Consider the following 18,565-nt stretch of genomic DNA (forward strand, 5'->3'; position numbering starts at 1 on the left):
GTTTTTTGGTTGCCACAAACACAGCTGGAGACATCATTTTGTCACCACTAACACGGCTGGAAATGTCCCGAGAAGTTGTCAAAAACACCTGGTTTCGTTGCGATAAACGTGGCTAGAGATATCCCTACCTTCTCGTCAAACATATCAGTTTTTTGTTGCCACAAACACAGCATCAAACTGTCAGTTTATTGTAAAAAACACTCGGTTTTGTCACACAAACAAGGCTGCAGATGTCCTGACTTCTCATATAAAACTGTAACACATCTTGGGGCACATTAATTTGATTCTTGATTAACGTACATTGTCATTTTCAAAAAAACAACAACAAAGAATTAAATAATTAAACGTCTTGCTTTTATTGTGAAGGCTGCACACGCTCCACTTCCTGGCTGACGTCGGCCGCTTGACGTACTCGCTCGCCGTTGGTCATTAGGGGCTCGTGAGTGCAGTTCGTTCTGTTGTCCAGGCGGCTGCGCGTGCTGCCGTACCTGGCCGCAGTATATAAAGGCAGTCAACGGTCAGAAATCCCGACGGTCGAGCCGCTGCCAGCGTCCCGTTATTTACCGCCGCTCTCCGCTCCGCCACCCGGCGTCTTGTGCCCCCCTCGCAAGCCGGGAGAGAGAGGGGGGGTCCAGCGCGGATAGCGTGGACTGACCAGCATGGACCCCCAAACGAAAGACCGAACCAGCCCGGCGACGGGGGGCTTCAGCGGGCGCCTGGCCTCTCTGGGAGCGGACGGCGGAGACTCGGAGTCCGGAGCCGGCTCGGAGGAGGCTGCCGTGGGCTGCTGCAGCGACACGTTCAGCAGTCTGCCCGACATGGAGCAGGAGACGCTGGAGGAGAAATTAAGAGGACTGGCGTTCAGAAAACAGACGTCGTATCGGTGAGTGGGGGAGCTGGGAGGATGCTGGGACAGGATACTGGTCCGGGGAGGATGTGTTGGTGCTCGTCTGCCTGTGTGGTTCATGTGTATTTTCCATATTTCAAAGCTAATGCTGTTGTAAGAATTAAACGTTAGCTAGCAAGAGCTTATAACCACAGACACAGCAGAGAGTGAGGGATTACATTAGGAGTCGTTTTTGCTCATTTGAAAGCCAAATTCTCAAAATACACATCATGCTGTGGGAGCCTTGTCCGGGTTTAGCCACGTTATGGTCACCATTATGCTGTTAACAGCCTCGACATAGCATTGATACACACACATGAGCAGCAGCAGTTTAACTCATGTCACTGCTGGATCAAAGCAGTTTATCATGTACACCAACAATCTGTGTGTGTGTGTGTGTCTGTGTGTGTGTATCTGCCTGTGGTGTTGGAGCATGTGAAGGGGGTTAGGGGGAGAAACAGTATTGATTTTGAGGCTGTGTGTGTGTGTGTGTGTGTGTGTGTGTGTGTGAATGCCAGCAGCAGCCTGACACCCTGGTGCGACTGGCAGCTGCTGTTGATAGTGAAAACTGGCCAGAGACCAAACACAACACACACACACACACACACACACTCTCACACAGTCACACAGCAGTTTTTTGGTTGTCAAATGTCACTGTCAGGAATGTGTGGCATCCATCTATGTAAGTGTCTGTCAATTTTTTTCTCTGTTTGTGCTCTCTCTCTCTCTCTCTGTGTGTGTGTGTCAACCTTTACTGGAAATGGAGGTCAAATCAATCATTTTAGCTTGTTTGTGTCTGATTTGGGGGCACTGTGACAAAGCAAACGTAAAAGTTAGTATCCAGAATCGAATCAAGCTAACGAGCTAAATCGTCAGCATCGAGGCAGCAAGCGAGTATTTGTTGTTTTAAGACTAATTTAAACTGTAGCGTGGTGATAAAGTCATGTGTCTTTCTGTCACGGTTTATGGTTGTATTTCAGACTCATATTCAACCCAGGCGCCAAAATACATGTTGGCAATGTACCTTCTGTAAACCATGGGTATGTTGAAACTTGACATTTCTTTATGCTGCAACTTCTTCAGGTTCAGTTTCCTATTTTTTGTTGCAACAACTCTGCTTATGATCTGAAGATGTCCTGACTTGTCATAAAAAAAACCTGCTTTTTGGCGCCACAGTCATGGGCAGAGATGTCTCAACTTCTCATATGAAACACCTAATTTTGTTCCCACCAACACAAAATATAATATATATATATAATATGAAAAATATCTGACTTTTGTTGTCACACACAAGCTTGAAATTGTCATGAGGTCTTGTTAAAACCACGAGATGTCCTGATTTCTTGTCCAACATCCTTTTCCTGTTGCCACAAACTGTTTGTAGATGATTTCTCGTCATAAAAACCCAGTTTTGTTGCCACAAACACAGCTGGAGATGTCTCAACATGTCATCATAAACACCCAGCTTTGTTGTCACAAACATGGCTAGAGATGTCCTGACTTCTTTGTCAAAAATATCGTTTTTTGTCACCACAAACACGACTAGAAATTTTCCAGAGGTCTCATGAAAAACATCCGGTTTCGTCGCCACAAACATGACTAGAGATTGTCCCGACTTCTCATCAATAATATCTGGTTTGCCTTGCTGTAAATTGTCCCAAAGTCATGTTAAAAACACAGCTGGAGATTGTCCCATGGTGTCCTTACAAATATCCACTGGTTTCCCAACACTGTGGTCCCTTGTCAAAGATATGAACTGCGGTCACTGGCGGCCTTCTTCACCTCCAGACATGAAAGCCAGGTCATAAATATGTAATGTGAACATGATATGACACAAATCAGTGGTTTGCAAAAATGTTAACTGACAACATTTTATCCTGGCGACTGTGCTGCTGTATTCAATAAATTATATTAAAAGTCAAACAAGGTTCATATTAGCTTTTATTCCAGCAGTAAGTAACATCCCGATTAGATTATAAATGCGTCATGCGAACACATTAAAACACAATAAACTGGCCATTCGGGAGGAAATTCATCTGATTTGATAAAGAGATGGTGTCATATAATCCTATTACAATCCATCTGATAGATGATAATTTGTCCTGTTGATTATTTTCCACTTTTTGAAGACCTTTAGTCTGTAAACACTCAGTTGAGTAACATTGACTGTAAGCAAAATGCATTACCAAGGGAAGACACACCACTCCTTCACTTTTATTGTATCATCATTTACAGAAGCTTTCTTCCTCTGGGTGTTTTCCCCGGGGAAACCATTTCTGGTTAAGTGAGGTTTCCAGGAGATTGTTCTTCAGGGGAGTGCCACAGCTGGCCTCTCTGATTTTATAACTGCAGCAGTAGTTTGTTCTGATAAAGCTGATAAATCTGTTGCCTCAGTCACCAAAAAAAAAAAAAAACTGTGGTAAAATGATGAAGGGGTGAATTTGGGACAGTGTGCATGTCAAAACCCTTCTCTAATTCGTGTACTCTGGAGGACATTTGATGTTCAGAAGTGCGCTGATCACTCTTCAGATGCAGATACACTCAAATCTCCTAGTTTATTGTGGCAGACACTGACTGAAATCAGTGAATGTTGGTCATATTTGAAATGTGGGGACATTGTTAGCCATACTTTGGACATATGGACTTAGTTCTGCCTATATGATGGCCACTGTGTGTGTGTGTGAATCAATCGTTATTTGAGACTCTGCAAAATAATACTTGTTTTGGTCACTATCTGATGCATCTGAAGGTGCTCTGTGTGTCAGGTTACAGCTGACTTGTTACAGCTGCACCTGTATGAATGTGTGCAAGCGAGCGGCAAACCACACCTCCAGATAACCGTTATGCATCCCATGTTACTCATGTTTCCTGTCCTTAAAGGAATAGTTCAACATTTTTGGAAATACACTTATATTCGCTTTATTGCAGAGAGTTAGATGAAGAGAGGCTACAGCCAGCAACTATTTAGCTTAGCTTAGCATAAAGACCGAACACACAGGAAAAACCTGAAGCTGAGTTAACACAGTTTATATTGTTCGTGATATCTCAGAAACACATGGAGGGAATTTCTTCAAATTTGGCACAAAAGTCAGTCAGTAAAAGTGATGACATTTTATCTCAAAAAGGTCAAAAGTCAACTTTACTCTGATAAAATGTTTATGTCATTATTCAACGCTATAGCTCAGGAACAGCACCTTTACTGGAGCTTGGAGGCATACAACGACAAGGCAGTAATTCTAGTTTCATGATGTTATTTTAAAGTGTTTGCGTCACATTTTGGAAAAAAATGCATTGTTGATGCTTTCATATCCTATAAACAACACCTGCTGAGTCATCTCAGAGCTGTCTTCGTCCTGTGTTATACAAACAGACGGGCCAGTTAACTGTCTCTCTTTAATGCTACTTAGAGCAACACAGTAACTATTCAGTTAAAATCGAGTTATAACCTGTATCTGACTTTCTGACGTGTTTACTATATAATAAAATATGTCATAAAGATGAGTTCTGTCAAAACAGCTTTCTAAAAGTTTGTTGTAGCCTAAGCTAATGGAGTTAAAATACAAACCAAAATGCAGTATCACCACAGCCCAGATAGACCCAGAATTTAAACTGTGGTACTGAAATTGAATAATTTTCTTTGTAAATAACTAATTTATCTCATTTAATACCTTAATTAAATACTACGGTGCAATGTAACGAGGATTCGGTCTTATCGACACAATCGAGTTGGATCGGAACTAAAGTGGTGAAGTTGATTTCAAAATAAATGCTGCTGTCCATATTTATCTCTATATATATTTGATTGAAATGGGATGGGGAGTAACAGTGACAGGATCATTATGGCAGGAAATCTGCGCTTTGGATAAGTATAGTATAAAAATATAGTGAGAGGGCAAGATTGGGAGAATATTTTCCACCCATGTCACCCTGTGCTCTGCAGCCTCTTCCAGTCATTTTAGTCAGTGCTCGTGTACTGTAAACGGCTTCAGTGGAGTCCCCAGTTGGATTAATTTCATTTGGAAAGAACATTTGGCTCGTGTAACTGCAACCGTTGTTTGTTATTATCCACAACAGTGGATCGTGGTGTGCGTCTATGGTGAATTTACCAAAACACTCATGAGAGAACCGACTGTGTTCTGGACTACAATGGAGATTTGTCTTTACTGTATTTATAATCCTCTGCAGTCTGTTAATTGTATGTGAGGATGAATGCAGTCTGGTACCTTTAATCATGCCAGAAAATCTCTCTGTGTCATTTTCTAGCACCTCTCTACCATAGAAAACAATCACAGGGACACACACGAGTGTCAGTTACATGTCTTGGTGTTGTTCTGACCTTTGACCTCGTTGGATAAAGCTATGTATAATCTGTGAATTTTCCTCTTCATGGACTCAGCCATGTGGAGGGAATGGCATTAGCCGGTCAGGAGAGATGATTTGTAAGAAGGTAGTTTACATAGCTTTGAAGTGGCCAGTGCCAAGAAGAGAATTACCATATGTGGCAATATGAAAGAGCTGAGAAATGATGCCGTCGGACATCAAAGCCAGTGTGTGTGTGTGTGCTTTTGTGCGCTGCGTTGTGGTATAATGTGTTTATGGCAGCGTAAGGCACGTGTAACTTATCTGCCAGACATTCGTCACACTTTGTGAGTGTGTGTGCTTTCCAACTGTCCCTCCTTTTATCTATTCTTAGCTGTTTGCCTGCATGACCGTCTTCCCTTCGTCAGAAAGACAGTTGCTTTGTGTGTGTGTGTATGACACCAGCCAGTTAGTCAGCATGCCAGTTAGTCTGTAAGACATTACTTCAATTAGCCAGTCAGTCAACCAGCTGGTCACTCAATCTGTAAGTGAGTCAGGAAGTTGTTTTTCCCGGCACTTCCTGCCTATCTGTGACAGTCAGGTGGTCGGCAGTTCATTTGAATGTTTTTTGGACCATCCAGCTGTCAAGATAGTTAGTCACCTGCAGTCTGGAGCTCATAAAAGACTAGAGGGCCCGTATACGTCACAGCCTTTATACTCTGAAATCACAAGCGAACAGTCCACCCAGAAGTTTTAATGCATGTAAATCCAATATCTAGACGTCTGTTTGTTTGCAGCCTTACTGGAATGCCTTATTACTAATGTCACAATTGACTGATGTCTGTAATGAGATAAACATATGAAATATTCAGTGCCACTTAGTGCTGCAGCTCGGCTGTAATTAGTTAGATATGGCGAAACATATATTGGATTTTGCCATACTGTTTATGCTGTGTGGTAACTATATTTTAATGTCTCTGGGTGTGTTGGGCAATAATGGGCAAGGACTGCAACTGCATTTTGTTTTGTGTTTTTTTAACCAAGGGATTGCTTGTGCCCAATGTGAAGCCTTCAGATGTTTATTTTGTCCAACAACAGTCCAAACCCTCCAAATATTCACTTAAATGTTATATGTAACAAAGAACAGCACAGCAAAATTAACAGTTGGACATGCAGCTGAAGTCATTTAGCTGATTGGTTAATTGATCCATCATTTCAGCACTATTTACAAATCAATAATGAGGACTGATTTATGGCAGTTTTGGATATTTACCAGAATCTTTGACAGCAGACTTGTGTTTAATGGTAACATTGCGTGACCATGTAATCACATAAAAAGTAGAATAATATTAAATTGTGGCCCAGCCTTAAAGCTAGTACAAAACCAGGAAAAGCTTGAAATATAATGAAGTGAAAACAGAAGCCTTCAGCTGAGCTCTGCCTCTGGTTGTTATTGTAAGACTGCACGCTGTTGCTGAATAATAAATACGGGCACTTTAATGGCTTCTGTGATTTCCCCAACCAGACTGGTAGAACCTGGATCCACTTTAAGGTGTGGCGAACTGCTGTTTCCTATTGTTGGTTTTCTGTTTGTCTGCACAAAGATTGATTTGTCCCACTGTCAAACAACACAACTGGCTTTTTCTTTGATCCCATGAAATATACTCACAGTCAACATTCAGACTTTAATGACTACCTGAACCTCTACTGGAGCCTCCACCTGGCAAATAAAGTCGTGCCCCCCGACCCTGACTCTGCTGGTAAAAATGTACCTTTGCCAAAGAGGGAAAAAATACAAAGAAACAAACTCTTTGTTTCATCACACAGCTGATCATGTGAGCAGATTTCACCACCGCCTTCGTGGGAAATGGTGCAGAAACAAACTGCCACAGGACAGGATGTTGTAACATTATCCCTCCACTATTTACAGCCCACTTCACAAACAACAGATCACAATAAGTGCTTGTCATACCACAGTCCAATATACTTTGTGTTTCATGTCTTCGTAGGCCATGAGACAATATACAGCAGGGACAGGGAAGAAAGACTGCAGAATCGCATGAAAAACAAGAAGAGAGGGAACAACATAAAAAGATATAGATGTATCTCATGTTGCTACCGCTGTGCACCACCTGCAGGGGTAAACAGTGATCAAAGGCCTTTCATCATTTGATGCTGCCAGAATATAAAACTCTCTTTTCAGCGTTCAATTAGAAACAAAACATAGAGGGGAGAGGGGGGACAGAGGGAGGGATGAAAGGGAAAAAATGTTCCAGACAAAGTCAAAGTTGTGTCACAAGGAGGAGGAGACGAAGAGGAAGTAAAAAATGATGACAAGGCAAAAGTGACAGATTGACACTGATTATAGGACGATTACTGTAATGCCCAATGGAGAACTGATACATGAGGTGTGGCAATAAAAAGTTAACTCAGTCTAAAAATAAAACCAGCCTGATAACTTGTATGACTTCAAAGACTGTCTCCCGGCGTTAGAAGGAGGCATTTAAGGTCCCTGATATATTTTTAACAATTAAAGCCACAGCTGCTGCTTATTGAGGCTGAGCACTGAAGATGAAAAGCTCACCAATCTGCCAGAAAAGATTTCTCAAGTCTACCTCCTTTTTAAAAACGCATATCTGCATTAAAATGCCTAAAAATGACAAGATCTTTCTTATATATCTTGTTGAGTTGTGTGCTTAAATTATCCTTAACGTTTCAAACAATGTTCAAACCCAGAAAAATCTCTTAATTTTGTTCAAGGTAATGGTGTGTTCAAAATAGACCCAAGCGGAAGTACCAAAAACTGCAGTTCATCGACTGGCCACTAAGGCTGGCTCCAAACTCCCAACTTCACTGTAGAAATAAACATGCTTACAGCTGGCGAGCTCTGGAGGAGACGGTAGAGCCCAGAGCTTCTGGAGGAATAAACACCGGGAGTCGAGAGAGCGCAGTGTGTTTGTTTCGCTAATCTTTATGTGTGAACACAGATAGCTTGTTAGCCTTGGCTAGCATGGTAGCTTCCAACTTGTTTAGTTAACTGGGCTCGCTTCTACTCCACCCACACCATTTTGGTTAAATGTACATTTTTCTTTCTTTTCCCCTTTTTCTAATGAACCTTTGCACTTCTAAGTTTATGGCCAAGGGGAATGTTTGAGTAGTAAAGCCTGTATCAGATTTCATAGGCTTACTTACCTCGGGGCACTTAAAGGCATTCATGAATTTTTAACCTTGTGATACGAATCCTAAGTTCTTTTATATAAACAATAAACACGGGTCAACAGCCTGAAAGAACGAGATGTTTCAGATTTAGAAACCTCTGTAATGCCATGCTGCTTACAGTAATCGAGCAATATGTCACAGTGCAGCACAGCAGCATTGGCTTTTCCCCTGGGAAATTAACTTTGAAAGGCCAAAACAGAAGAAAATAATCATTATACACAACAGGGGACAGCATTCAACATATTTACTGGTTCAGAACAGTTGAACAGTTTGAATTATGGAACAGCAGGGAGTACTCACATATAATCTTTTTAATCTCTTGGTACAAAGAAAAGATGTATCAGTTTTTTCTTTGAAGTGTCTGGTATGAATCAGATTTTGACAAGTGTGGAGAATTATGCACTTTATCTTTTGAAGAAGCCACTGATAGGGGATAAACGATGAGAGTGCAGTGTAACCGGAGGTCAACATTGAAATTTCACAGTCACATCTGTCATGCAACGTGTTCAGTGCATAGGTCATTAATATTTGGTTCACTAACTTGGCTTTTCTATTTTTAGCCACACTATTGGTGCTGTCCACCAAATTTGTTATAGACTGAAATCTAAACAGTCGTTGGATAAATTGCTATGAAATATTTTTAAGTTTTCTTTTGCCTTTGTTGTTAGATAAAGCGTCTGAAGATAGACAGGAAAGCGGGGGGGGGGGGGGGAACAATGCTGTGGTTAAGGTGCGGTTAGGTTTTGGCACAAAGACAACTGGGTTAGGGTTTTTGCAAAAGATCATGGTCTGGGTTAAAATCCCTGGTTTTGTTGCCAGAAAAATGTATCTAAAAAGTCCAGAGGTCTTGCTCAAAATCCCTGGTTTTGTCGGCAGAAAAATTGCTGCAATATGTTCCAATGTCTCGCTAAAAATACTTGTTTTTGGTCGCGATGAAAAATGGCTGTAAAGTGTCCCAACATCTCGCTAAGAAAGCCCGGTTTTGTCACCAGAAAGCTAGCTGCAAAATTTCCCTACAACTTGCAAAAAATACCCGATTTTATTGCCAGGATAACTGCTACAAAATGTCTGTAAGGTCTTGCTAAAAATGCCTGGTTTTGTCACCAGGAAACGACTGCATAATGTCTCGACATCTCGCCAGAAATACCCAGTTTTGGCGCTGGAAAAAATGGGCCAAAATGTCCTGATGTCTGGCTAAAAATACCTGGTTTTGTAACCAGAAAAATGGCTGTAAAATGTGCGGATGTCTCATTAAAAATACATGGTTTTGTTGCTAGAAAAATGGCTGCAAAATTTCCCCTCATCTCGCTAAAAATACCCAGTTTTGTCACCAGAAAAACGTCTGCAAAATCTTGTAACATCTCGCTAAAAATACTTTTTGTCAACAGAGAAACGGCTGCAGAATGTCCAAACGAATTTTAGCTGTTCTTATATATTGTATATATACAGTGATTCTGGTGATCCTCTGACACCATGAGGTTCACATTTACAGTTTTGAGTGAAATCGCTTCACAACTACTGAATAGATTGTCATGAAATTTGGTGCACACATGTCACACTTTTAGAATGAATTGGAATAATACTAATCCCCTGATGCTTCATCTTGTTACACTCCTTTTATGTAGTCTGTGACTGATTGAATAATTCAATCCCTTTGTAAGAACTACAGAATGAAATACTTGTTATGAACTAGCACAAAGGGCTCTTTACCTTGTGGTTGTCTGTTTTTTTTTTTTTCCTTTTCCCGTCAGCTAAAGTGGATTTAATCAATAAAACCAATGAGAGATGAGAGCTTCACCTGAATACACCTGTATGCTCAGTAGGAGAAAGAGCTGCTCTCTTATGTTTAATACAAACGTTGTATGAGTCGTTTTTGGAGCGCAGTTTGTGTTAAATTCAGTGGAACGCTTGGCTCAGAGTCCAGGCAGATTAAAGACACTCATGAATTTTTTAAGCAGACGATCAGAGCACCGATTGTTGATGAAATACAAGGCTTACTGACACAATTTCCCTCTCTCGTCCTCCGAATGGATGAACAGATATACATGCATATTTATGATACTCTTTTCCCATTAGGAGGAGGAGAATTAGGAGGAGGAGAGATGAGCTGTGTGGATGTATGGATAATTCAAGAGACATGGTCAAGTGCTGCTATTTTAGGCTGCAGTTGGCTTTTTATCAACGGTCTTGTTAATGCCAGTTATCGCTAGTTCATCTTCTGTGACTACTGTTATGTAGAGCTGCAATGATTAATCGGCTAGTTGTCAGCTATTTTGGTAATCGATTAATCGTTTTGAGTAAATTCTTCTTTTAAAAGTCAAAATTCAGTGATTCTTAAATGTGAATATTTTCTGGTTTCCTTCCTCCTCTGTGACAGTAAAATGAAACTTTAATGATATAAAATCAATATATTTCTCAGAGGTCTTTTCAAACATGTTCTATACGTGATGACTCTCAGGTTGAAGGTGAGGTCAAACCAAACATAAACATTTCCTACAGGACGGATGCTGTGATACTGGTGGGAGTCAGTGTATCTCTTCCTGCCTCAGTCAGACATGTTGAATAATGTGCGTGTGTATGTTAGTGTGAGTGTAAGCATGTGTGAATCATGATGTGGTGAGTGTCTCTGCCACTTGGACACACTAACACCCTCGCTCCTCTATCTTTCTTTGCACACACATATAGACAGACAGCGATGTCAGTACATCCCCCTCCACTGTCTCTGCATAACACTGTTCCAGTTGGCTGGTGGTGTGTTTGTGTATACTTATTCATATCACTCATTTTCTGCTCAGAAGAAGAGGAATGATGATGTCTGTTTTAGGAACCGTAGTGAGATTTCTGAGCTCTCTCTCGCTCTCTCTCCTTTCCTGGCCTTTTTTAGGAGTGTTTGAGAGTGTGAGCATGTGTGTATGTGTGTGTGTTGGGGGGTTATTTTGCCCATAATGCACTGTGCTGAGGTATTATGGGGGATTGGCTGACAGGAACCGCTCCTTATTAGTCGTCTGGCTGGCTGTAAGAGGCTTTTCCTGCTTGGAAATGAAAAAAAAGAGGGCAAAAGGCGAAACAGACGAGAAAAGAGAAGTGAAGAGAAGCCATGACGTCTTGGAGATTAGTCAATTACTTCCTTCTCCATCAGACACTTGACATGTTTTACATTAGTAAGAGTTATTGTTAAAGGTCCTCTCACTGTGATCACTGTCTAAATGAACTTCTTTTTCTGACCTGTCTGTCAGGAGCCACTTCAAAAGAACATCTCCTCTAATGTCTTCAGAAATTACCTGATAAAACAGGATGATGAGCAAAAAGACAACAGCATGGCAGCGAAATTAACAAAGACCTGTCGTGATTTAGGGTAGAAGACAGAACACACTCTCCCCTGTCACTGTATATACCCTAAGTGTGTGTTAACATTCCTCTGATGTAAAGGAAAGAGGCACAGAGCAGGGATGAGTTGTAAATTTTGTCAAGGTTCAACACAGCGGCATGTGTTGAACCTTCTGCAGTGCACACACTCATTTTAGAGGTTTTCTACCGACTGAAAAAGACACAAGGAGTGTTCATAAAGTGCTTTATTGTGATAATTTTAGACTCATGAGTCAACAGTTACAGTTCTGTATTCATTCATAAGCTGCACGTAAATTCTCCTTCACTAAATCCTGATGAAACCATAACAAGAAAATGAGACAGCACATTCGTTCTGTACCTGCTGGGTTGTAATGTTTATGATTGACACTGACTTGCTGCTGTATAAAACATGACTTAAGAGAAGCTGACAGTAACAGTGAAGGTCTTGCTTTGATCTGTGGCGTTGTTTTGAAAGGTGTTACTGATTTGATTTTTTTCTTTGGTCGCAGTGAAACAGTGTGTTAACATTGTTAACATTCATCACTGAGAACAACCAAAGCTTGACACATCTGCTCACCAACTGTATGTAAATGATGTGGATGGAGCTGACTGAATGATTGACTGATTGAGTGAATGGACTGGATTTCCTTCTGTTAGTGAGATAGTCCGCTAGCTGGGGGTCTTGGGATTAATCCAAGGTCTTTCTTGGCAGTTTTACTTAATCTAAATGAGCTTCACATGTATATTTATGCTTGTAACACATGTAGAAAGTGGGTAAAACAACTCAAAATGATGATTGATAATGTGGCTGCTGAAGAAAAGACTTCTTCTTCTGAAAGTTGATGTTACATGGACATCTTGACATCATATCCAGGAAATAATGTTTGTGAATACGACTAAAATACAGGATGTTGTGCCTGGTAATACTGGTTTGGAATAGAGCCAAAGAAAACCCGAATGAAAACTAATGCTGTACAAATATTTTCTTCTTCCCTCCATTTTAGATGACGACAGACAGATTGTTGCTACAGCTTGAATTGCACTGATGCTGAAAAGCTATGTGGGCCTACTTTTTTCCACACAGAACATTGATCAGGAATTAGTTTGAGAATTGATAATGAATCTGATCATGAAGCAGAATTTATAATGACGTTGATGTCAATTAAATACAGTCTCAGTCTCTGGTTCGTGTGCCTCCTGACAGTGTGAACAGTTGCCTGGCTGGTTGTGTGGGCGACGGGTTAGCTACAGTAATAATCTCTTTTAATCTCTTTTTATAGTTGGTTGAAGGTTGTTGCAAGTCTTGTACATATCTAGGTGGACAGGGAGAATCACAAGTACACTGAGAATTGGCTATCCAAAAGATAAAGAAACAGGACTTTGAGAGGCTATTGCAGTGATTTAAGCTTGGAGTAGGGGCTCCTTCATGTCACAGGGAGGCAGTTGAGGTCGTTTGGTCATCTGAATTGGATGCTTTCTGGGCACCTTCCTTGGGAGGTTTTCCGGGTACATCCAACTAGTAGGAGAGACCCCTGGGGAGAGGGACGTCTGGACTTCCTTAATTAGCCTAGATTAGATTAACGGATGGACGGATGTGTGGATGGATGGTGTTTCTTTGAGCCTTTAGCCTGCTCTTGTTCTTGTATACTAATGTACATTTACAGTATTTACAGTAGAGAAATAATGGCATACATAAATACAAGCAGACGGGGGAAGGACACACAGGTGGGTTGTAATAAGAGAGCTAAACAGAGTGCAGATCGAGCCTATAAAAGAAAATGGAAAAAGAAACCCTACCACTCTGACTGTGCTTTAAAACACACCACGGCACTCTCCTCCAGAGAGAGCAGCAGTCGTGTTTTCCTGGTTTGTACTTGAACAGTAGCACCTCCTCTCTCTCTTCCAACAGGCCCATCTGTCTCGTTCGAGCCGATAATGAACCTGTGGAGCTGACTGCTGAGGTGTCACTGACTCCATCACTGCTGCTGAAACTCTAACACTTTGCTTTCTCTCTGTCTCACTCTCATATCAGGTCCAGCTCGGTTTAATGGCATCGCATTTACATACATTTGTGTTGCAGAATATACAGAGGGGAAACATAAGAAATAAAACGTTGATGAAGGTTCTCAGTCATCCAGGTCACGATTATTTCTAAGCGCTGTATCGTAGGCAACTGGATGCGTTTCAGTTTCTTGAAGACGTTTCACCTCTCATCTAAGAGGCTTCTTCAGTTATAACTAACTGGAGGGGAGACAGAGTTTAAAAGCCTGCAACTCCCCTCCAGTTAGTTAGAACTGAAACACGTCCAGTTGTCTATGATACAGCACTTAGATTCAGAAATAAAAGCAAAACATGATATCAGAAAAATCATTGCTTGTCCTTTGTGGGGACTTGCTGCTTTTCTCAATCTTATATGACAGTAAATTGAATATATTTGGATTCTGGAAAAGGTTGATTGACTGACATTAATCATTAGTTGCAGCCCTAATCTAGCATGTTTTTTATACAAATACACTAAATTGCCTTTGCCATACCTTTTGCACAAAAATGTTAAATACTCAATGTAAGTTTAAAGGATGCGTTCACCCAAAAATTAAGTCATTATCTTCTCCTACACAACTGAAGTAGGTGAGGACTTGTTTTAAAACGTAAACAACAATCAATAAAAACATAAAATGTCCACGTGTCTTTAAATTAATTGGGAATCTTCTTTTGAGATGTAATTTGGGTTTCCGGAGACTTGGATCATGCTGGACAACCTGTGTGCAGCCATTTTATGTTTTTTTCCCGTTATTATTTTACATTTTCAAACAATAAATCTACTTCAGTTATTTAGGAGAATGCTGCAACATGAGGGTGAAAAGAAAATGGCTGAATTTTATTCACCAAAATCAGGTGGACTTATCCTTAAAACTACTTCTTCTGCCTCAGTAACTTTGTTGTGAAGGGACAAATATCGCTTCTATTTTGCTATATTTTCATCTTCCCTTGAGAGATATTGAAGCTTTTTTTCACTTTCTGTCAGCGTCACGAATCCTGGAGTAGTTCTTTCAAACATTTTTTTTTTTTTGAGTGCAGAGGAGATTTTTTTTTTTATTCAGTATCTAGGTAACAATAGGAAATAACATCAATTCACGTGCCTTCACAATTTAATTACCTACCATGATCTACCTCACGATTTCCACCTGTTTTTCACTCTCCGACTTCTTATTACGAGCTCTTCTGCCAGATGGATTCCTCAGCTAAGAGACTGACACAAAGGGTTATTATTTATTTGATTAATCCCCATCACTGTACTGTCCAGTGTAATCATATTTTAAATGCATTTTTGATGGATGAGAGAGATCTGTAGCTCCGATGCCAAATGGTTGACTAATTTGGTGAAGCTCGCAGCCAGCTGCTCCGTCAGCTCCACATCACAGAGACAAGAGATTTTGGTTTTAGATCGCACTGAAATGTTCTATCTTTCAGTTGCTGTACAGTACATCTGCATCCCTCCCTATTTATAGATTCCTATTAATATGCACACACATGTACACCACCATTATTGTGAACATGTATGTGCTGCAGGGATTAACCCCGGCCTTTTGGAAGTGTCTCTTTTGTGTCTGTGTGTGTCTGTTGTGTGTGTGTTTGTGTGTGTCTATGCAGGTAGGATTACCGAGCGCTGATCATCTCTCAGCGCTCAGTTAGATGAGTCCACGCTCAAACGCAAACACACACACACATACACACATAAACACACACATTAAAATGCCGCTCTATACATAAACATATCTCTGTTTTTTAAGTTTTTCTCCTCATCCTCCTCCTCAGTTAAGAGTTTCTTTTGCTGTTTTGCGTTTCGTCCCTGACTCAAACTGATGCACTCACACACTGGCTCGCCCACACACACATTAAAACACACAGTCACACACACACACACACACACACACACACACACACACACACACACACACACACACACACACACACACACGACCTGGCAGACCTCAGCTGCAGAGACACGCTATAATTAGTGAGACAGCATCTTTATCTCGCTCTCTCTTTCTGTGTGTGTGTGTGTGTGTGTGTGCACTAATTGCTCAGGTCAGTTGAGAGTCATTAGTAAATAATTAATTTTACTAGGCAGCTGTAGCCTGATGTTAGAGAGACAGCACAGTCACCTCGTTTCATCACTCGCTCACTTTGTTTTACAGTAAAGATTTAAGATTTTTTTTTACAAGTATTAGTAATTATACGCTTTTTGTTCCCAGTTTTACTTCTATTCTCTCTGTATTTGCACCTGTCATGTCCCAAACCATCTCTGTTTGTCTCTTTCTGTCTCTTTTCTATCCTCTTCTTTTTATCAGTTCACCCTTTCTCCATCTTTATCTGCTCTTCGTTTTCTCTGCAGTCTTTTCTCTCTGTGTGTGTGCGTCTATTCTGAGCAGCAAAGGTCAGATCCAGATGCACAGCGTGACTCTGATGCCTCCCCCACATTACATGCTCGCTCTCACACACACATGCACACACACACTGACAGACTGTAATTATGTAGGTGTCAGAGGAAGATGTGAGGGAGAGAAAGAGAGCATGGGTGAGGAGGAGAGGGTAGTATCACTTCTGTGTTCTGGCTGCGGTTCATGACATGTCTTAACTGATTGTAGAGTAGAATATACATACTGTATTATCCAGGGCTGACCCCCGGTGCTTCTGAGCTTCGGTCGTTGCCATGGTAATTGGTGACCAAATCAGTATTCGAGTGCTTTAGGTTTTTTTCAGTTTTTCTGAAGAAGCATAGCTCCTCTATGGTATTTATTCAGTCTCAAAACCTGCACATATAAAAACCAGGCATGAATATGTGATACGTGCACACAGAACAATATCGTTGAGCGGAAAACTGCGTAAGACGGCTCATCACTTACTCGTTTTGGAGGACTCGTTTTGGATTTGACCCCCATCTGTCCTCGTCTGTCAAGGCTAAATAATAGGGATGTAGCGATGTACCGAATTTCATGATATTGTGATAAAAAATGCAGCTTGACTATGTAACTCTTAAACGGGGATTTCTGTTTTCGGCGAGTTTGAACTGTAGTAACACTCCGGCCTCTTCACTTATTCTTCGGAGACACTTTTTACTGTAAGAGTGTCTCTTGTCCCGCTGTACAACCAGAGGGAGGGAGTGACTGATACTGGCTGCTGGCTGCTGTATGGTTTTGCAGGTGTACATAGTTCAATGGCTACTTTTTACACATGCGTATGTCATGGCTGGCTACTTTTATTTTACTATTGAAGGAAAGCAGAAGTACCTCAATTAAAAAGTAAAAACAAATTGTATACAAATAATAAATGCAGTACACATCACATTTATTATAATATCGTGAAAAATATTGTAGCGTGAGTTTTCGCGATTGTTACATCCAGCCGCTCAGCGGGCTTGCATCCAAAGTTCAGCAAAGTTAATAAAAATCAGAGTGACTATTGAGCAGATGCTAACATGGAGGGTTCGGCTTACATCCAGCACAGCTCAGTACTCGTAGTAGAGTAGAAATGCTCCCTCGCTGTTGTCGTGTGAAGGTTTGAGACTACTTTAACGCCACAGAGGAGCTCCATTTCTCATTCTCTTTGTCAGTGTTTTTGGCTCTTTTTCGGTGGAGCCGATGCAACACCTCCTTTCTTTCAATACCGTTTTGGATGTTGATTACCATGGCAACGGTAGAAGCTTCAAAGCTTCGAGGCATTTGGGTCAACCCTAATTTTAAACGTGTTTGATTTTTTTCTAACTTGTTGCTTGACTGTCTGTCTGTCGGTGGAAATAGTGTGTTTGTGTGTCGTCTAGTTTTGGCATGTTTCAACAATCTTAAGCTGTGTTTCCGAATTTGAAATGAAACCAGTTAGTGTGATGTATGTCAGTGTGTGTAACTGTTCATTTCAACATGTCACAGTAACTCCAACCGTTTCTCGATTTTCTCCAAGCGCTGTTCTTGCTGATCCTGTTTCCATAAAGCAGTGTCATAAACCAGAGATAACTCTCAATTTGCATCTGTTAACATCTATTTGCATCAGCTTGTGTCTCTCACTCGACATTGTGTGCATTAGGGCTGCCCAAAATTTGCATCACACTCAATCTGAACACACCTTGACCTTCACCTTCGTGTTTTTGTGTTCAAAAATCATCTAAAGTCTGAGTGGTTTCACCAAACATCCAAACATTCAGTCTATAAACAAACAACCCATATTTCCAGACATGCTTTGCACCAATATTCAAATGAATCACAAGTGAGAAATCCAGTCAGTGTCCTGTCATGGTGTTTGAAGAGGTGTGAACACTGGATGATGGAGCGTGTGATAAAAGTGTTAATTTTGTTTTTTGTGTTTAGCTTCTCCTTGTTCCTCACAAGTTTGCAGTACATTAAATCAAATGGAGGGTGTGCGTGTTGTTATTGACGGCTCATTTACAGAGTGCAGTATGTTTTTTCAGGCACTAATGTCTCCCGTGGGGCTGGCACTGACAAACTTGCCAGTGGAACATTACCTGGCAATTACATCCCTGTGTTGCTGTACCACGTACACCCTACGGCTCATTATAAATGGATAATATGAGATCACAAGCCGTGTTTCAGATCGTCTGCCTCTTGAAAGGACATGTAATTTCAACTCATCTGTGTGTCTGCTATGTGCCACGATTGTTTACGGAGCTTTAACATTTTTGGAGGCCCTCACTTTCTCTCTCTTTGTCTTTTCTGCAGTAATAAATTCACATTAGTCGACTGGACTGTTTTGGAAAATTGGCTGAAACCTTTCTTGGAAAATACGCTTTTGTTTTTATTA

At 40.9% G+C, this 18,565-nt stretch overlaps 1 protein-coding gene across 2 annotated transcripts in view; it reads left to right on the forward strand.

Annotated features, from left to right (window-relative positions):
* Window positions 1-447: 447 nt before the first annotated feature.
* The window catches only part of dgki (diacylglycerol kinase, iota), a 70,358-nt gene continuing 52,240 nt past the window's right edge, over window positions 448-18,565 (forward strand). The window contains exon 1 of one of the 2 annotated variants that reach the window (XM_073481176.1): window positions 448-883. In XM_073481176.1, coding sequence (XP_073337277.1) covers window positions 660-883 — 224 coding nt within the window. In that variant the 5' untranslated portion in view covers window positions 448-659. The remainder of the gene's footprint in view (window positions 884-18,565) is intronic. The other variant, XM_073481178.1, reaches the window with a different exon arrangement.

Source organism: Pagrus major, chromosome 14 (assembly GCF_040436345.1).
Source record: "Pagrus major chromosome 14, Pma_NU_1.0".
Taxonomy (NCBI): domain Eukaryota; kingdom Metazoa; phylum Chordata; class Actinopteri; order Spariformes; family Sparidae; genus Pagrus; species Pagrus major.